Source organism: Phacochoerus africanus, chromosome 10 (genome assembly GCF_016906955.1).
Source record: "Phacochoerus africanus isolate WHEZ1 chromosome 10, ROS_Pafr_v1, whole genome shotgun sequence".
Taxonomy (NCBI): Eukaryota; Metazoa; Chordata; class Mammalia; order Artiodactyla; family Suidae; genus Phacochoerus; species Phacochoerus africanus.
The window spans coordinates 30,197,879-30,217,932 of NC_062553.1; the positions used below are offsets into that span (position 1 = coordinate 30,197,879).

Consider the following 20,054-nt stretch of genomic DNA (forward strand, 5'->3'; position numbering starts at 1 on the left):
TTTATTTCTGGGTTCTCTATTCTGTTCCATTGGTCTGTATATCTGTTTTGGTACCAGTACCACACTTCCAGACAGATGTTATAATCAGTTTAAAGGAAAACTAAAGAAGCACAAATTATATGGAAAAAAGCAATTTTGAAATGAAGGTGCAAATAGACCCAAACCTGGTTATTCCATGGGAGGGAAGGTTGTCCCTCCATTGGGTAAAATTCATTCACATGTCTGTAGACAAACAAGAATTATTTTGCAATGCTATCTAAATTTGCAGAGTTATAAAATTACTCCCATGAACTCAGAATCTGATAATCTGGTAAAGTGTGTTCTAGGAAATGCAGTTTTCCACTGAAGCACAATTTTTTCCCTATGAAAGCAGAGTTTGGGGTCAGATATTATGTGATCAATACCACTCAGTAGCTGTATGATTTTGGATCTGTCTTACCTCAATTTTCCTGTTTATGAAATGGGAATAACAATAATCTACTTCATAAAATTATTAAAAGAGTTAAAGGAGATCATTTATATGAAGCCAATTGCAGCATGCCTAATACATAATAAGCAGCCAGGCGAGTTCCCGTCATGGCTCAGCAGTTAACAAACCCAACTAGCATCCATGAGGACACGGGTTCGATCCCTGGCCTCACTCAGTGGGTTAAAGATCTAGTGTTGCCATGAGCTGTGGTGTAGGTTGCAGAAGTGGCTCAGATCCCGCATTGCTGTGGCTGTGGTGTAGGCCAGCAGATGTAGCTCCGATTCGGCCCCCTAGCCTGGGAACCTTCATATGCTGCAGGTGCAGCCCTAAGAGACAAAGACAAAAAAAATAAGCAGCCGATAAGCATTAGCTGTCATTTTATACATGGAAATGAAGGTGCATATATAAGTTGATGACACTTTATTTTTATATGCATTCTTACGTTTCATATATATGTATGTATATATTTGTTATTTAATATTGAAATATTATATGGGAGCATAGCCTCTCAAAGCTATCATGGTGATAGAAAGACATTCCACTGTGGTTGGTTACATTGAAGGTCTAGCTGTAAAACAGCCCAGGCTCCTAGAAAAGAGCCCTGAGGGACTGATGTTGCAGCAGGGAGGTTTGGCCCCTGGCGGAGTGCATGTCCCTCTGTTTTGCATACTGCTCTGCTTTCTTTCTTCTGCCTGGAGACTTTTGTCATTTCATAGTGAGAAACGTAGAACTTTTTCTTGGCTTTGTCATGAGAATTACTGGATGCTCTAATAAATAGTCCTAAAAATATGCAGGTCAAAACCAGCAGGGGTTCTGCTGTAGCAGTCCAAGATATGGGTACCTGGTCCACAGGCATCCTTCCATCATTTAGGGATCCAGAAGCCAAGCTCTGTCCCTCTTACGGCTCCACTAGCCCCATTCTAAAGTTCACAGGCCTCTGGCAAGAATACAAACAGAAACCTATACTGGGGTTGTCAGATTTAGCCAATAAAAAATACAGGATGACTAATTAAATTTTAACTTAGACAAACCACGAATATTTTTTAGTATAACTATGTCCTGTGCAATATTTGAGACACACACTGATATGACGAAAACATTTATTGTTTATCTGGAATTCAAATTCATTTAGACATCCTCTATTTTATCTGGCAGCTCTATGCATACCAAATATTTAAAAGTTAAAGAACTTTTGGAAACAAACTGTTAAAGGAAATATATTCCGCCATCCTTCCTTAACAAATAGACTTTGATAATGGCCTGGAAGGCCAAGATCCTGTTTTGAATTCTCAGCCTCCTGCCAGCTCTCTCCCCTCTACCCCCAGCTGTCTCTTACCTCAAGGAGCCTCATGGGCAGGTGTGCGGATGCCCCACTTCTAGCATCATCCACGCCCCCTGCAGAGAGCCACCTTTGTCCCTTGGACCTACGGGTGCACCTTCCAGTGGATGGCCCCACCCGAAGGAGCACAGCCTGGGGCAGGGGTCTGTACAGACCATGGACGGGAAATGTCAGTCACCTGGAGTGTGGTCTAGACCAGGGAGTGGGGGCTCTGGGCAGGCATATCCCTTTGGCCCCATGAGCCTCTCTATATCCAAGTCTGATGTGTTGGATTTCACTCTCCTCTAGGGCCTCATTATCTTCTTTTTTATATATTACTTTTTTTAATGATTTTTATTTTTTCCATTATAGCTGGTTTACAGTGTTCCGTCAATTTTCTACTGTACGAAAGGTAACGCAGTCACACACACACACCACACACACAAACACATACACATATATATACATATACATATATATATATACATTCTTTTTCTTTTTTCTTTTTGTCTTTTCTACAGCCGCTCCTGCGGCATATGGAGGTTCCCAGGCCAGGGTTCTAATCGGAGCTGTAGCCACCGGCCTACACCAGAGCCACAGCAACTCGGGATTCAAGCCGAGTCTGCAACCTACACAGCAACACCAGATCCTTAACCCCTGAGCAAGGCCAGGGATCGAACGCGCAACCTTATGGTTCCTAGTCGGATTCGTTAACCACTGCGCCACAACAGGAACTCCCCTACATTCTTTTTCTCACATTATCCTCCATCATGCTCCATCATAAGGGACTAGATATAGTTCCCAGTGCTATACAGCAGGATCCCATTGCGTATCCATTCCAAAGGCAAGAGTTTGCATCTATTGACCCCAAATTCAGTCCATCCCACTCCCTCCCCCTCCCCCTTGACAACCACAAGTCAGTTCTCCAAGTCCATGATATTCTTTTCTGTGGAAAAGTTCATTTGTGCTGTGTATTAGATTCCAGATATAAGTGATATCATATGGTATTTGTCTTTGTCTTTCTGACTTACTTCACTTAGTATGAGAGTCTCTAGTTCCATCCATGTTGCTGCAAATGGCATTAATTTGTTCTTTTTATGGCTGAGTAGTATTCCATTATCTATATATACCACATCTTCTTAATCCATTCGTCTGTTGCTAGACATTTAGCTTGCACAAGGAAAGAGAGCATAGAGAGGACATTCCCATCTTTAAAATCTTCGGGAGTTCCTGTTGTGGCGCAGCAGAAAGGAATCCGACTAGTATCCATGAGGATGGGGGTTCGAGCCCTGGCCTCACTCAGTGCATCAGGGATCAGGCGTTGCTGTGAGCTGTGGTATAGGTCGCAGATGCGGCTCGGATCCCGCCTTGCTGTGGCTGTGGTGTGGGCCTGCAGCTGCAGCACCAATTCTACCTCTAGCCTAGGAACTTCCATATGCCATGGTGCGGCCCTAAAGAGCAAGCAGCAACAACAACAACAAACTCCATAAATGATACATGTCTCCTCTGGTAGTATTCCATTAGCTAAAACTTAGACGAGGTATACAGAGATCCAAGGAACCATTGTCATTACTGTCTGCTACATTGATTCTAGATGGCAGCAGTCATGACAGTGTGGTGCACTGTAAATCTCAAGGAAGAGCCAGTATTTTTTTAATTGCCTTTATACTCGGTAGTTAACCAAAGCAGTAAATAAGAATCCACAAAGTCGGAGTTTCCTTCGTGGCTCAGTGGTTAACGAATCCAACTAGAAACCTTGAGGTTGCGGGTTTGATCCCTGGCCTTGCTCAGTGGGTTAAGGATCCAGCGTTGCCGTGAGCGGTGGTGTAGGTCACAGATGCGGCTCGGATCCCCGTTGCTGTGGCTCTGGCGTAAGCTGGCAGCTGCAGCTTCAATTCAACCCCTAGCCTGGGATCCTCCATATGCCACGGAAGCAGCCCAAGAAATGGCCAAAAAAAAAAAAAAAAGAATCCACAAAATGGCACCCACACCCCCTTATGGCGAAAAGGTCTCCAAGGCAGATGTCTACCTTTGTGACCCCGACAACACTTAAGCATGGTGCCAAGCACATAGTCAGCATTCCACAAATGTTTGTTGAGGAGGGCATGGTTATTTATTATTTATTATTATATGGAAGTAAAGATTTAATGCACATCATCTTGGCATAATGGAGTGAACTGGGGGAGGCAAAAGAGATGCTGTAATGGAAAGATGCTGACCAAAAAGTCCTACACTAAAAAAAACCCTTCCTGGGAGATGCCCAAAGCATAAAATCCCAATGCTTTCGCTCCCAGAGGATGGCCACCCTCAGAAAACACAGAGAAACCAAGAGGTCCCACACATTTCCACTAAGTGTTGTACTTCGACACATTTATGTAATTACCTGTTTTTCTTTACTGTTAGAAAAGTGCTGGAGTTCCCTTCATGGTGCAGCAGAAACGAATCTGATTAGGAACCATGAGGTTGTAGGTTCCCATCCCTGGCCTCGCTCAGTGGGTTAAGGATCCAGCATTGCCATGAGCTGTGGTGTAGGTCGCAGACTCGGCTTCGGATCCTGCGTTGCTGTGACTGTGGTATAGGCCGGCAGCTACAGCTCTGATTTAACCCCAAGCCTGGGAACCTCCATATGCTGCAGGTGTGACCCTAAAAAAAAAAAAAAAAAGTGCTGTTTAGAAAATATCTGAAGTATAGAAATATGATATCAGTTTACAGGACCATGAGGCTAAACATGAGCCTATGAGCTGAAATGAAGATTGAAAATGTCAGGGGCAAAAAGGAGTGATGGCTCAGCAGTAATGAACCTGACTAGTATCCATGAGGATGTGGGTTCGATCCCTGGGCTGGCTCAGTGGGTTAAGGATCCGGCATTGCCGTGAGCTGAGGTGTAGGTCACAGATGTGGCTCAGATCCCACATTGGTGTGCCAGGGGCGTAGGCCAGTGGCTGCAGCTCCAATTCAACCCTTAGCCTGGGAACTTCCATATGCCATGGGTGCAGCCCGACAGGGAAAGAAAAAAAAAAAAAAAAAGGAGTGGTGGTGTCTGCCATGCAGGGCGTGTCTGCTCCCATCTGCTAAACATTGCCTAATAGGTTTTATGTTGATCGTTCCCTGCCAAGCTTCCTCTCAGAGCGTTAGTGCCAGTTGCATTATGTCCTGATGATGTGCATTAGCAACTTTTAGGAAATTGGCATCCTGGCGTGGAAGATGCCCTCTCTGCCTCTCTCACTTAACCTGACATGTGAATTTGCTACTGTAGTCAGTATTAAAAGACAGTCCGCAGACTATGGCAGCTTCTCTGCTGGCTCTCCCGCCAGACCAAGTGTTTGACCCGTAGGATGAACATTTAACACCTTCCTCCTTTAGAGTCAGCCTTCAGTTTTTGTGTGGTCCTCCATGCACGGTGACTACTTTGGAAACTCAAATCGGTCTTCTGATTCACAGAGGTTGACTGGCCATCTGTACAGATAATTTGTAAGGGTTAAGAAGGATAATTTCAAGGGGGGGGGCCTCTGAGGACACCAGTTCAGGCATCATCCCCTGTGCAGTGTCCCTGGCCACCCTCTCACCTCCCCGAGGGCCACCGCAGCCCCTCCCTGGTGCCCCCACCGTCACTGTAGTCACATCTGGCGCCGCTATTAGCGTTTCCCATGGGCGGCCCTCCTCGAGGCTGCAAGAGCTCTGAGACGAAAAATGCATCTTGTACATTTTGGTTACCCGAGTACAGTAACACATCCTGCAAGTGTATGTGTATGTATATCTGTAATATACATACAACGATTTATATGTATGTTTGTTTACATACACATGTCTTTTAGTGAAGTATATTTGCTTTACAATATTGTGTTAGTTTCAGGTGTATAGCGAAGTGATTCAGTTCTTTTTGTCAGATTATATTCCCTTATAGGTTATTATAAGATATTGAATATAATTCCCTGTGCTTTGTGGTAAATCCTGTTGCTTATCTATTTGATGTGCAGTAGTTTATATCTGTTACTCCCATACTGCTAACTTGTCCCTTCCTCCCTCTCCCCTTGGGGAACCATAAATTGTTTTCTGCCTTACATTCACATATGATTGTTTATATTTTAGGTATATTTATAATTTGTTGGCCATCAACATCATTGAGTACATGGTTTCATTTAACCTCCAAAGCGATCTTAAAAGGTAGATACTGTTAGTTCTTATTTTACAGATAAGAGACCAGAAGGCATAGAAAGCTTGCATAAATGACCCAGAGTCACACAATTAAGAAGTAAAGACCTGATCTGTGAATCCAGGGTTGACACTAAAGTGTGTTTTTAGCTACTGTGATAAAAGAGCTTCCACCACCATTTACTGAGCACCTGCTGTGGGCACTTGTGTAATGTTCCTCATATTCCTTGTTTCTTTTACCCACAAAGGATCCCAATGAAGTGTGGCTCTCACTTTAAAACAGAAAACTGCCTTTGGGTGTCTACCCAGAAATGGAATTGCTGGATCATGGGTAGATCTATCTTGAATTTTTTTTAGGAAACTAAAAACAGGACTTCGAAAAGACATCTGCACTCCCAAGTTTATGGCAGCATACTCACAACAGCCAAGATGTGGAAACATCCTAAATGCCCAGCAGAGGAATGGATTTTTTAAAATGTGATACATACATACACACACACACACACACACACACACACACACACACACACACACACTGGAATATTACTCAGCCATGAGAAAGGAGGACATCCTGGCATTTGCAACAACACAGATGGGCCTTGAGCTTATGATGCTTAGTGAGACAAGTGAGACAAAGAAAGACAAATACTGTATAATCTCACTTATATGTGGAATCTAAAAAAGTCAGACTCATAAAGCACAGTAAAATGGTGGTTAGCAGGGGATGGGGGCAGCGATTGGTATTGTTTGGGGTACACACTTGCAAAAGTAGTGAATAAGCCATAGAGATCTAATATGCAGTGTAGGAATATGGATAACAATATTGTACAATTATAATCAAACTTGCTAAGAGACTAAAATTTTAATGATCTCTACCACTACAAAAAAAAAAAAGAAGGATAATTATGTGGTTGAAAGAGGCGCTAAATGTCACCATAAGGGCAGTCACATCACAACATGAACATGTATCAATTTAGCATGTTGTGCACCTCAAATTTACACAGTGTTATCTGTCACATATATTCAGTTACACCATAGGAAAGCTGAGGCCCCAGGAGCTTCTGTAACTTATCCAAAGTTGCACAGTTAGTAGGCGGTAAATCCAACGCTTAACTCGGGGCTGCCTCCCACCCCACGGATCATCTCAGTCCTGTGAGAACCGGCCACAGCTGTACGTAAACCTCATTAATGAAAAGAAAAGATGACAGTTATGCTGACCTATTTCTTTTTTTTCAGGTTCAGTCATTTTTAGCATCACTTGATGGAGAGAAGCTGGAACTCTTAAAAAATGACCTCATTTCCATTAAAGACATCTTTGCTGCCAAAGAACTAGAGAATGAAGAGAATCAAGAAGTGCAAGGTAAACGAAAATAGCCAGTGACCCAGCAAGACACACCCCTGGCCTCCTCCTTAGGAAACTTCTGTGAAAAAGCACAGCCCTTTGAACCGGGGAGATCAGGCACTGCCGGCTCTCCTCCTGCTCACTTGTAAACACTGTGCACCTGCTCTTGTAAAGAAGCTGGTCACACCGCTCTAGAACCCTTCTTTCCACTGGGCGGCAACTCCTGAGTGAGGCACCTTTATTTCTCACGGGGCCAGCACCATCCCCGGCACATCACAGCGCGCAGCAAACACATCTGGTTGCATAAACAGAGAGCACAGTACACTCACCAGGGCCCAGATGACTAGGGCTTCTGCTCCAGTGTCTAATTTTTTGATCTGCATGTGGCAGTTGTTGAATGTGGTTGATGTGGATTGTGGGCAGGTCTTTCAAGGTCTTTTCGTATTTTTTCTTCTTCTTTTTAATTTATATGTGTAGGAGTTAAGGTGTATTTATAAGGTCTTTCAATGGATTTCCTTTCGTATGTTTCTTCTTCCTTTTAATGTATATGTGTAGGAGTTAGGGTGTAGGTGTATTTGCCAAAAACGTACAGTTCTGGCAAGGGTACACGGCGCATCAAGGCATGACATGGCAGGTTGTCCATCACTGAAGTGAGCTAGATATAAATATGTGCCCTTGATAATCGCTCAGCCAGCCGAGAGCATGACCTGAGACTAGAACCTATGTTGTGAGAAGCAAGACTTCCTTGAGAGCGGAAAATGTATCCTCAAAGTTGAACATGTTTCGTGATTAGGTTGTCTATTCGGAAGCAGAATAGAATAAAGCATTTGCTATGTTCATGGAGTGTATGTAATACATGCCAGCACCAGCGCAATTGTTTCATGGAGGTTACACTGAAAATGTAAGCCACCATGGCCACACAAGGCTGGCTTCTCCTAGAATCATCTGAAGGGTCTCAGATTGCAGCATTTTCACTACTTCTGTGCTATTTGGCCTTGCAAAGTTAGGTAACCTTTCTGAAACTCATTATCTCACTTGTAAAACAGAGACAATGATACATATTCCTAAGGGCTATTATAAGGGTGCAATTAGATAATATAGGTAAAAACATATATTACAGTGCCTGGCACACAGACCCGCTCAAAGTGTTAGCTGTAGTTATTATTTAAAGTGCTAACACGGGAGCTTCCATCATGGCTCAGCGGAAACGAATCTGACTAACAGCCATGAGGACGTAGGTTCGATCCCTGGCCTCACTCAGTGGGTTAAGGATCTGGCATTGCCATGAGATGTGGGTGTAGGCCAGTGGCTATAGCTCTGACTCGACCCCTAGCCTGGGAACTTCCATATGCTACAGGTGTAGCCCTAAAAGACAAAAAAAAAAAGTGCCAACACAATGCCAGAAAAAATAGTAAAGACACAATAAATGATAGCTTTTCATTATAATTATACTTGGTAATGTATATTCATATCATGAAGTCCCTGGGAAACATTTTGTGTCCAGATGTTTTACATAGCTTTAATCAAAATTCAAACACAAGAGCTCAAATGCTTCGGCCCTCCACACTCAGGGCAAAATTTTTCTAAGCATTTGCAAACTGTCATTTAAATACCATCTCCTGCATTAGCCGCACATACTGACCTTATGTGCCTTCAGTTTAATGAGATGTATGCCCATGGCATCAGAATAGAAGAGCCGACTCTGGGGAAGCATGGAAAGAGAGACAGTTGGAGAACAATGTTTTGCAGCATTTGTGTGTTTCTACAAAGCCACAAGGGATGACAGCCTTGTTTTTGTTTTAGTAATGAAGAAACTCAGACCCTAGCTGTCAAAGGTCATGCAGCTGGGACCCAAGATGAACTAATATAGATGCCTCGTTTAGAGTAACCATCACCAGAAAGATCCAGGCTGTTTCTCTTCCATTTCATGATGACTGAGGTAGACCCTTGTCCTCTGAGGGGTGTCATTCAGAAAGAATGAAAGAGGATCCCACATTCCCTCTAACATCAAAGAAATATTGTTGCCAGTGCAAGTGAAGGCAGTATTACATCCCCAACTAGGGCCATTTCTTGGAGAGGAAACTTGACTACTGTTAGGTAGAAAATGTTACAGCATGTGTTATGCTCCAGTCTTAAATATAGAGCTTCAATAAATGGAGGTTTGTTTTTGTTTTGCTTTTCAGGGCTGCACTTGCAGCATATGGAGGTTCCCAGGCTCTAGGGGTTGAATCAGACCTACTGCCAACCTACACCACCGCCACAGCAATGCAGGTTCCGAGCTGCACCTGTGACGTACACCACAGCTCACAGCAACACCAGATCCTTAACCCACTGAATGAGACCAGGGATTGAACCCACAACCTCGTGGTTCCTAGTCAGATTTGTTTCCACTGGGCCACAACAGGTACTCCAAGATTTTTCTTTTTTCTTTTTCTTTTTTGGCCTTTTCTAGGGCCGCTCCCACGGCATGTGGAGGTTCCCAGGCTAGGGGTCCAATCAGAGCTGTAGCCACCGGCCTACACCACAGCCACAGCAACTCGGGATCCGAGCCACATCTACAACCTACACCACAGCTCACGGCAACACCGGATCCTTAACCCACTGAGCGAGGCCAGGGATCAAACCTGCAACCTCATGGTTCCTAGTCGGATTCATTAACCACCTCGCCATGACGGGAACTCCTGTAACGCCAAGATTTTTTAATATGACCAAAACCAATTGAAGTCCTGAACAGCATGTTACAATATGCTAGATTTTTCTCTCTTTAAGTGACAGAACCCTGTTATCTCCCATAATATATCCATTTTCCTAAAGGGCATCTCCAGATGATAAAAACACTATTAATTTCAATTAATTGCATAAATAAATATCATTTAAACACCGGAAGACGAACAGAGGAGAAGAATATCAGGGTTGTCATTAAATCAATCCAATTATGATGCAGTGTTACAGCTCCACAAAGGTGAGGGAGTAACTAAAAGCCTTCGAGAGCAATCGCATCAGTGAGGGGGAACAGGCATTCTTGGAGCTAAATTCTGGGAGAAACCAAAGCGTTTTCATCATATTTTTTCTTGTAAGCACTTACATTCCAACCTCCCCCACACACCTAAATAATGTGTTTGATAGTCTCAGGACGTATAATAAACTGTCATCTTTAGGTAAATTTCGTATGGAGCTCCCCCACGTTGAATAACCTTCGCTAATGATGTGCATGTTTGTCTTTCCAGCAGAGTGTAATTTTATCACACTGCCCTGGGTCTCTAATTTGGTTTACCACTGTTGTGAAGTGAGTTTTAAAAGCTCTTTTCTTGTTTTATCACCTTGGTGAAGACCTTTTCCGCCACATTATAGACCAAGAATTGTAGTCGTAGCTATTCTTTGTTGCAACGTTCTTTATCATCGGTTTTCTTATCTTCTTCCATTTTTGTCTATGGTGATTTTTCTAAAATATTTGCTACACGTTATCGGTATATTTCTCTGTTTTATGGAATGAATGCACATTTAAAAGCTGGAACTACGCAGCGTACTTATATCCTAATTTATTGTGGCATACTCTCAAATATTTTTCATCTCTCTGTGTTTATATCTTTGTAGCACATAATAATATAGTGACATGGAACTTCAGTGTTTACTAAATGCTTATACATGTGTCGTCTTGTTTGGTCCTTACAATAGTGCTAGAGAGGAGATGGGTAGGTTTTATTATCCTACATTTGCAGAGGAGGAAATGGGAGGTAAGAAGCCCTGTGACTGACTGGCCCCAGGTCACACAGCCACGAAGTGCGAGAGCTGGGAAAGAACTCCCGCCCTCCAAGTCTCAGGCCAGGGCTCCTTTTTTTTTTTTTTTTTTTTTTTTTAAGGGCTGCACCTGCAGCACATGGAAGTTCCCAGGCTAGGGGTAGAATCAGAGCTGCAGCTGCTGCCCTACGCCACAGCCACAGCCACACCAGGTCCGAGCCGTGTGACCCACACTGCAGCTCATGACAACGCCAGATCTCCAAGCCACTGAGCGAGGCCAGAGATGGAAAACGCATCCTTGCAGATACTAGTTGGGTTCGTTACTACCGAGTCAAAATGGGAACTCCAGGCCAGGACTCTTTCTGCCCCCAGCACTGCCCTACGCAGATGAGAAGGACCAGGCAGCTTGGGAATGAGACCTTGTGGGAACTGCACCTCTCCCTTTGCCTCCCCAGAGAGGATGCGACCCAGGTCTCTGCCCAGCAGGGCAATAACCTCCGCTTTTGATTAATCTCTCCCCTTCTCTCTCTCTCCGCTCCTCCCCCACCCCATCTCCTGTTTTCTCTTTGACTCCAGCTCTCCCTGGAGTCTCTGACTGATGCCTTCTCATTCTTGAAGGCTCGATTCAGGCACCACCTCCAGGAAACTTTCTCAATACTCCTGAGGATGGGATCAGGTGCTGCTAAAGCCTTCTCCATCTGAGCACTTACCTCCTGGGCTTTGATGATTTGCTTGTATCAGCTCCACTGTGAGCAAAGAGAGACACCTCTGTCGTCCCCCTGAGGTGCATGCCCCCCACACACACACTCCCCACCACCCCACCCACCCACTCACTGCAGCCTCTCTGGCCTCCTTGCCCTTCCTGACCAAGCCCCACACACTCCCTCCTGGACTTGGCCCTGGCAGTGCCCCTGCCCAGAAAGCTCTTCCCCCATCTGTGTGGCTCACCCCCTCCTCCTCTGGGTTATTACTCAAAAGGCATTTTCTGAGCTGCTGTCCATTTGAAATTCCTTCCCCCGCCCCCCAGCGATCCCTACCCCTCTTCCTTGGTTTATATGCCTCCTTAAAATTTCTCAGCTGACATCTATATTTTATGTCTCTCATTTGTTTACTGATCTGCTGAGAATCTGTAAATTCTAAGTGATGGTAAACCAATTGGGCCACATGTTTTGAACAAAGACAAGTTACCTTGGCTACCTTCACAAGCTGCTGAGTAACCCTTTTGTCTGTAAAACAGACAACTCCCGCCCCCACCAGACCAGCATTAGATACAATATTTCTTTCTCACTGGCTTAGTCCTCCCTGAAGCTCCTGCCTTCACCCACTGGCTTAGGGGAGTGTTTTCTTCTCAGAGGGTTTTGAGATCATGTAATCAGGCCAGATGAGTGATGCTTTTTAATCTGCCACCACCATCCCCAGCGCCCCAAACTGGAGATAAAGCCATTGTGGAATCAATTCTTTAGCACATATCAGAAACTTTTCAAATGGCCTCAACCTATAGATACAAATGAGAGAGTTAAGATTGTAACTTTCAGGGCATTCCCCTTGTGGTTCCGCACTAACAAACTAGTATCCATGAGGATGCAGGTTCAATCCCTGGCCTCAGTCAGTGGGTTAAGCTCTGGTGTTGCCGTGAGCTCTGATTGGTCGCCGACAAGGCTCGGATCCCACTTTGCTGCGGCTCTGGCGTAGACCGGCAGCTGCAGCTCCATTTTGAGCCCTAGTCTGGGAACTTCCATATGCAGTGGGTGCGGCCCTAAAAAGACAAAAGAAAAAAAAAGAGACTGTAACTTTCCAAGATCTGTCCTCTTTATTGCCCACCAATGATACTAATCTACTTTTATTTTATGATATGTATATAACATGTTATATATAATCAATATATTAGTATAGAGAATATTAGTAAATCATTCAGTAAATATTCATTTTAGCACCTGTTACATTCCAGGCACTGTGTTAGATGCTCTGGATTCAGGAATGAGCAAAACAAATACTGTCTGTGTCCTAAGGAGGCTTCTTATCTGGAGGGAAGACATATTATGAAATATTATAGGACCAGGCAGATGCCCTAGGAAACCATGGGAAATTTCTCCAGGGATATAATGTTGTTACATCAGATAGTGGATGATCCATGGAGACCAATTCTGCTGGCTCAGCACTGCGGCTCTGTGCCCATAAAGGGCGCTCTGGGTATCATTAAGGGTTGCAGTGCTAAGCATGACAGTGCTGTGAGACATAAACACAGGCTTGTCCCAGGGCCCTCAGGCTTGAGAAAGGTCATGCATTTGTTCATTCAGTCATTCTCCCAACAAATAGCTACTGACCACTCATAGCTGTGAACAAGACCCATCAGTCCTTCTGGGCCCTCATGTGCCCTTTAGGCCAGTGGAGGGGTGCTCCAGCTAGAGCCAGGAGCAAGTGGCAAGGCTCCCCCAGTCCTTCCCCAGGAGCAGCCTGTGCTCATCTTTGCCCAGCAACTGGAGGGCGGCTGCTGCCCCCACTTAGGCGCTAACCGCGGGTTGTAAGGTGGGGGGAGCTGTCACATTCTGAAGGATGAAAAATAAATCACGTTTCTTACTTCTGTCATTTTCTATTTCCAGGCATAGAAGAAAAGGGAGAAGAATTTGCTAGCATGCTTACAGAGCTTCTCTTTGAATTACATGTTGCGGCCACGCCTGACAAACTCAATAAGGTCAGCACCATCGAGTCTGAGTTTGTGTGTGCGTGTTTTAAAGGTCTCAGTTCTAAAATTCTGAGATCCACCTGAAAGAGAAAACCCCAAGCCCTACCTGGCACGTTGGGAGAAGGGAATCTAAGGTCAGTAATTAAGATTCGAGGAAGCACCACCATGAAATGTGCTGGAGGAGAACATACTATGCTGTGTCATGAGACCTAAATCACGGTTGCACCTTTACTGGTAATTACCTTATGAACTTGAATTTGTGACCCTGAACTTCTCAAAAGAGGATCTTATATCGGAGCAGTGACTCTCTTCAGCCTAGGGGAGGAGAGAGGGTGCAGAATCACCGAAGGGCTTTTTCAAATTCCTTCTCCTCTCCCCTCAAAAATGACATGCCAGAATCAGGCAGAGAAAGCACATCACCCAGACCCAGGTCACCCCTACCCCCCCCCCCCCCGGCACGTCCCCTCGCACCAGGATGCTGGTGCTCTCATGTCTAAGACCATTTGAGCTTCCACAGTCAGGGTACCTCTGAGAGTAACACAGGATGGTCTGCAAGTTAGAACAAGGACTTGCTATGGGATTGCTTAATGAGGTCACTGATTGTTAATTACTTAAGACGATGTGATTTTTCCCATCCGCCCTCCTTCTCGCTGTCTCTCTCTCTCTCCTTTGTTCTCTTTGGCGTTCAGTGGTTGGCACAGGTCCTCACTCATCAAGGTGGGTGAGGAAAGGGCAGACGGAGGCAGTGAGGTGGAGATGAGTAATTTCTTTATCTCTGAGAGAGGTCACTGATTCTAGCAGGTCAGTGACTTGAACACAGCGGGAAATTGCCTCATTCATCTCCCCACAGCACCTGCCATGGCTCAGAGTGTGTGTGGTGCCTCCGAGGTCTCACTGGTTTATTTACATCATCAGGTAAACCTTTGTCCTTAAAAGAGGACACACCAAGGGTAGTTTGGTTGGGTTTCATCTTCCCCATCTTCTCCCATTGACTTGTCATCCACACCCTGACCTATTAAACTTCGACATGCAGGCTTTCAAATGAGAAGTGTCACATATGCTCAGATACACCTTCCCCTTAAGCAAACAGGCTACATAAACTGTAAAAGCTCGTGCGTCTGTCCTATCAAAATTCAGGAAATGACAGATCGGGAAGGTAGTTTCTGCTCGTTCAATAACGTTTAAGGCCACAAGTTGCTCAAACTGCACTTAACGTGAGATGAAACTAATCACAGGTCTTCTCTCCTCCCCCTGTGAGTCGGAAGACCTGGCACAGCTGGAGAGGAGCAGACCAACCTTCATCTGCCCAACATGATACATCATCAGGTTCAGGAAACAGTAAGGGCTTCATGAGACATAGCAGATGAGGAAATCCGCCGTAGCAAATTTGCTGTAGCAATGACCGTGGCTAAATTTCACATATATAATGTGTGTGTGTGCGTGTGTGTGTGTGTGTGTGTACACATATACTAGGACTCTTATGTAGTCAGTCACAAAAAGTAAAAAAAATATACTATGGCTCTTCCAAAGTGACTGCCATTTTTAGTCTTTTTTTTTTTTTTTTTTTTATGGTTGCACCCATAGCGAATGGAAGTTTCTAGGCCAGGGATTAACTCCGAGCTGCAGCTGCGGCAACACTAGATCCTTTAACCCACTGCACCAGGTCAGGGATCAAACCTGAGCTGCTCCAATAGCTGGGCTGCTGCAGTCAGATTCTTAACCCACTGTACCACAGTGGGGAACTCCCTATCTGACTATCATTTTAGAGCAATTACCAGGAATTTCTGTCATTGCTCAGTGGTTAATGAACCTGACTAGCAACCATGAGGATGTGGGTTTGATCCCTGGCCTCGCTCAGTGGGTTGAGGATCCCACGTTGCCTTGGCTGTGGTGTAGGCCAACGGTGACAGCTCTGATTGGACCCCCAGCCGCAGCCCTGAAAAGACAAAAAAAAAAAAAAAAAGAGTGATTACCGAAATCGCCTCTGGCTCTGTAGTATTCTCTTCATATATTCTTTCTTTTCTGTTCTTTTTCCTTACGGTATTTTTACTGGAAGGCAGCAACAAGGTGTTTTTAAGGAGGCTGAGGAATTCTTTTTTTTTTTTAAGCAAATTCATGTTTATTTATTAACACTGTTTTTAAAGCACGTAGCTCTGTTTCTTTAAATCCTTACTTCCCCAAATGCCTGATAGTGTCTACAGATTTTGCAAATATACTAGGGTTAACTTGCAGATTATCAGGTAATGAGTATATTATGTTTGTTCCCTCATTCTTTAAACGTGCAGAGAACTACCCTTGCTGGCTTAGGGTTTGATCTGAGTTGTGAAATTGGCACCTCTAGTCTCCAAATTTGTACAACACATGTATTGCTTTGGTTGGGGGCCTTTGCAGGCGATGAAAAAAGCTCATGACTGGGTGGAAGAGGATCAAACCGTGGTGCCAGTAGATGTGGCTGAAGAGTCAGAGGACAAAGCTAAGAAAGAAGAAAAGGAAGAGAACCCCGAAGGTCCCGAAGAAAAGAAGGAAGAAAGGAAAACTAAGACAGTTGAGGTAACCGCGTGACATATCGCCCACCTGAAGAGCAGGAATATTATGTGAATTTTATTAGCAGCCTAATCGGAAGTGAGGCAGAGCCATTTCATTTTCATTTGTGCCCTGTACCACATTATAAAAATATGAGTATCAATGAAATGAACACTAAAATTTCTCTATGCCAGGACAGTTCATGACTTAGCAAAGATATTGTAGCTTTTCTCCGTAGCTTTACGATGTTAATTTAGAGGAAAAAAAAAAAAAAAGAGCTTTAAGATCATAGTTGATTTATCTTTAGGGTAAAAATCCCATCTTCTATGCAAATTTGTCACCATAAAATGTCTTTATGCCCCATAGCTAATGAGGTAATGGAAGCCTTTTCCAAAAAAGAATTTCATTGTGGCTGTTTTTATTCTGTAGCTTCATAAGTTTATTATGTACATAATTTATAACCTGCCTGTGTCCAAAAATCAGTTTGCAATAACTTCACTTTGCATCGAACTTTAATTTTAGAGAAAGAAACTTTCCAATTAGATCACTCTAAAGAAAAATACCCACAGAGGTCTATTCTTTCAGCCACCCTTCCACACACTTTCTTGAGTTGTGTGTCCAGCATTGCTTTGAGAGCTGAGGACCCAGCTATGAAGAAGGCTTGTCATGCTTCTGGGACCTGGCAGCACTTCCATTTTATGGTAGCATTTCCATTTAGAAAAGTCTTAGGTACACCTATTAATCTTTAGGTAAAATTTTTTCAAGTCATGTTTGTTCAGGGAGGTTTTTTCCCAAAGATTATAATTTTTTTCAATGTCCCAGGATTTTTTTTTTTTAGAAAGCATCTGCTCCATGAATAATTTTCTGGCTTGGACTTTTTGCTTTCAGGAAGTATACATGCTGTCCATCGAAAGCCTGGCGGAAGTAACAGCTCGCTGTATTGAGCAGCTTCATAAAGTAGCAGAATTAATTCTTCATGGACAAGAAGAGGAAAAACCAGCTCAGGACCAAGCAAAAGTTCTGATAAAGTAAATGTGACTTTTAATTCTTATTTTTTTTCCCAGTTTTATGTATATGTGCCCTTCAGATGTGTGCACAAAGACACAGAGGTATACACCCTTGGCCACTGAAGATGCCAATTTCAAGTCATCTGCTTCCATTGTTCTAGGTCATCTTAAGAAGTTAGGACTCTCTTGAAGTTCCCGTCATGGAGCAGTGGTTAATTAATCCAATTAGGAACCATGAGGTTATGGGTTTGATCCCTGGCCTTGCTCAGTGGCTTAAGGATCTGGCGTTGCCGTGAGTGAGCTGTGGTGTAGGTCACAGACATGGCTTGGATCCCGCGTTGCTGTGGCTCTGGCATAGGCCAGCAGCTACAGCTCTGATTAGACTCCTAGCCTGGGAACCTCCATGTGCCACGGGAGCGGCCCTAGAAAAGGCAAAAAGAAAAAAAAAAGTTAGGGCTCTCTTAAGAAATGAAGCATGTTAGCAAGAATAATAAGAATGAGCTAGACAAGAATTACTTATTAAGAGATTTAAGGCAAGACTCCCTAAATTATTCAGAGCCAAGTCGTTTTAATAGCTTAGATTCTTCGAGGTATAGACACTTGAAGATAATTACATTTTCAGCATGCCACTCGAACAGAGAAAGACATCTTAATGAACTTCTCTGCTAGTTTCACAGAAATATGCAAACACACCCCTGCTATTCCTAGGGACTTTTACAAGCTCTTCATAGGCTGAATTCTGGCAGTGAGGGTCGCCAGGTAAGCCAGTTCACTGTGGCTTGCTCGCATGTGCATATTTGCTGTCCTATGTTTCTTCCTCCATAAGTTGGTATTCTTAGTTATCTAACAAAATAAAAACGTATGTACATGTAATGGTACACATATGAAAATAGTTAGCATGGAGTGTTCATTAAAATAGTTGATTATGGAGCTGAAGAATAAGCCATTAACTTTTATGCGTGTGACAGTATGCTGTGGCATAGAAAATTAGCACAGGTCCAAATGCCCTCTCATTATTATATAGACACAGGGAGCCAAAATCAGTCACCTAAAAGTATATGGGTACACACACCTGCACATGTGTGCGTACGCGTATGCGCACACACACACACACACACACACACAGTCTCAACACTTTAACTCACTTTAATGGCTGGCTAGTCTTCACTTATTACTGCATTTGGCATTGTAGCTTGGGCAGGAAATTTTTAGTGGAAAGACCTTCCAAAAAGACATGATTAGTGTCTGTGGTGGCTTTTTTTCTCACTTGTACAGATTTGTCGTCTAGTCTAGATTTTCATATCTAAACATGTGAAAAATCAGAGATATAATAAGCCCTGCACAATCCTGCCCTTAAATGCCTTCCAACAATACGTCCTTGTCTCCAAGTATAGAAGGAAGAGGAAAGGACGAAATAGAAAAAGTTTAAAATATTGAGGAAAACATCTGAGAACTATTTTATATTTGTGGTGCTGATATGGAAGAGGAGGGCTGAAGCCAGAAGTCCCTGAGTATGGAAAGCCAACCCTTATCCTTAGCTCCTTTTTGATTCCCAGCCCCTTACTAAGCTGCACCAAGCAAAAGGTAATCAGACCTCGTATATGGCTGTACAATAAGTGCCTCTCCACCACCTGCCCAAGAACAGAGAGAACTGCTCTTGGCTACCTCCTACCCTTACTCCTGACCCTTTCTGCAGATAAGTTTTGGATGGATGGATGAGTGGATGGATGCATGGATGGATGGATGGATAAATGGGTGAGAGGGTGGATAGATGGATATAGTTCAACAGCCCTGAATACACAACTAAGACAGAACCCCCGTTTATCAGAACAAAACTCACTTCCACTGACATCACCAGATCTTTTAACATGTAAGATTCTTAACTTGGAGTCACTGTTTTGCTAATAACATATTCATCACTATTCATAAAAAGTCATATATACTTATTGTTTTAAAAGTCAGGCAGGAGTTCCCATCGTGGTGCAGTGGTTAACGAATCCGACTAGAAACCATGAGGTTGCAGGTTCGATCCCTGCCCTTGCTCAGTGGGTTAACGATCCGGCGTTGCCGTGAGCTGTGGCATAGGTTGCAGATGCGGCTCGGATACTGCATTGCTGTGGCTCTGGCCTGGGCCGGTGGCTACAGCTCCGATTCGACCCCTAGCCTGGGAACCTCCATATGCTGCGGGAGCAGCCCAAGAAATAGCAAAAAGACAAAAAAAAAAAAAAAAGTCAGGCAATACATTGTTAAGTAATTAGACTGTTTTCAGTTTTTGTCATCCTCTGTAAAGTTAATGACAAACATTGGATTGTTAAGTATTTGTGTCTGTCTTGCATTCTTTTCTTGAGGGTAAAGTCCTAAATCAGTGAAATGGCTAGAACAAACATGGAGATTTGATATAAATCTTAAAAAAAATATTCTACAGGATTTTTATTTTGAGGTATATAATAAAAACATAATCCAGATATGAAGAAACATCTGAGTTTGAATCCCAGCTCCATCATTAACTACTCCTTGTCCTAAGCAAGTTACTTAACCTTCTTACATGTCAGTTTGCTCATCTATAAAATGGGAAGAATAATGGACCTTAATAAGACCATTGAGATTAACTGTGACTACGAATACAAAAGTACTTAACACAGTACCTTAGCGAATGTTCTTCATTATTTTAAAATGACCAAAAACTGGAGAAAAGTCACTTGGCCAGAGTCTTATATGCCTATACCTGCTGAGCTCAAGGCTGGTATTTTCCTGCATACGCTTTTGCTTCTGAAAAGAGGTAGATGAGAATTCAACTTGATTGTGAATCATGGCAGAATACT

The 20,054-nt window shown here is 43.6% G+C and overlaps 1 protein-coding gene across 5 annotated transcripts in view; it reads left to right on the top strand.

The window, feature by feature from the left end:
* FAM114A1 (family with sequence similarity 114 member A1) overlaps positions 1 to 20,054 on the top strand; it is a 96,985-nt gene that overhangs the window by 55,473 nt on the left and 21,458 nt on the right. For all 5 annotated transcript variants that reach the window (XM_047798708.1, XM_047798706.1, XM_047798707.1 and 2 more), the window contains 4 exons: positions 7,176 to 7,299; positions 13,620 to 13,711; positions 16,094 to 16,252; positions 17,114 to 17,253. In XM_047798708.1, coding sequence (XP_047654664.1) covers positions 7,176 to 7,299; positions 13,620 to 13,711; positions 16,094 to 16,252; positions 17,114 to 17,253 — 515 coding nt within the window. The remainder of the gene's footprint in view (positions 1 to 7,175; positions 7,300 to 13,619; positions 13,712 to 16,093; positions 16,253 to 17,113; positions 17,254 to 20,054) is intronic.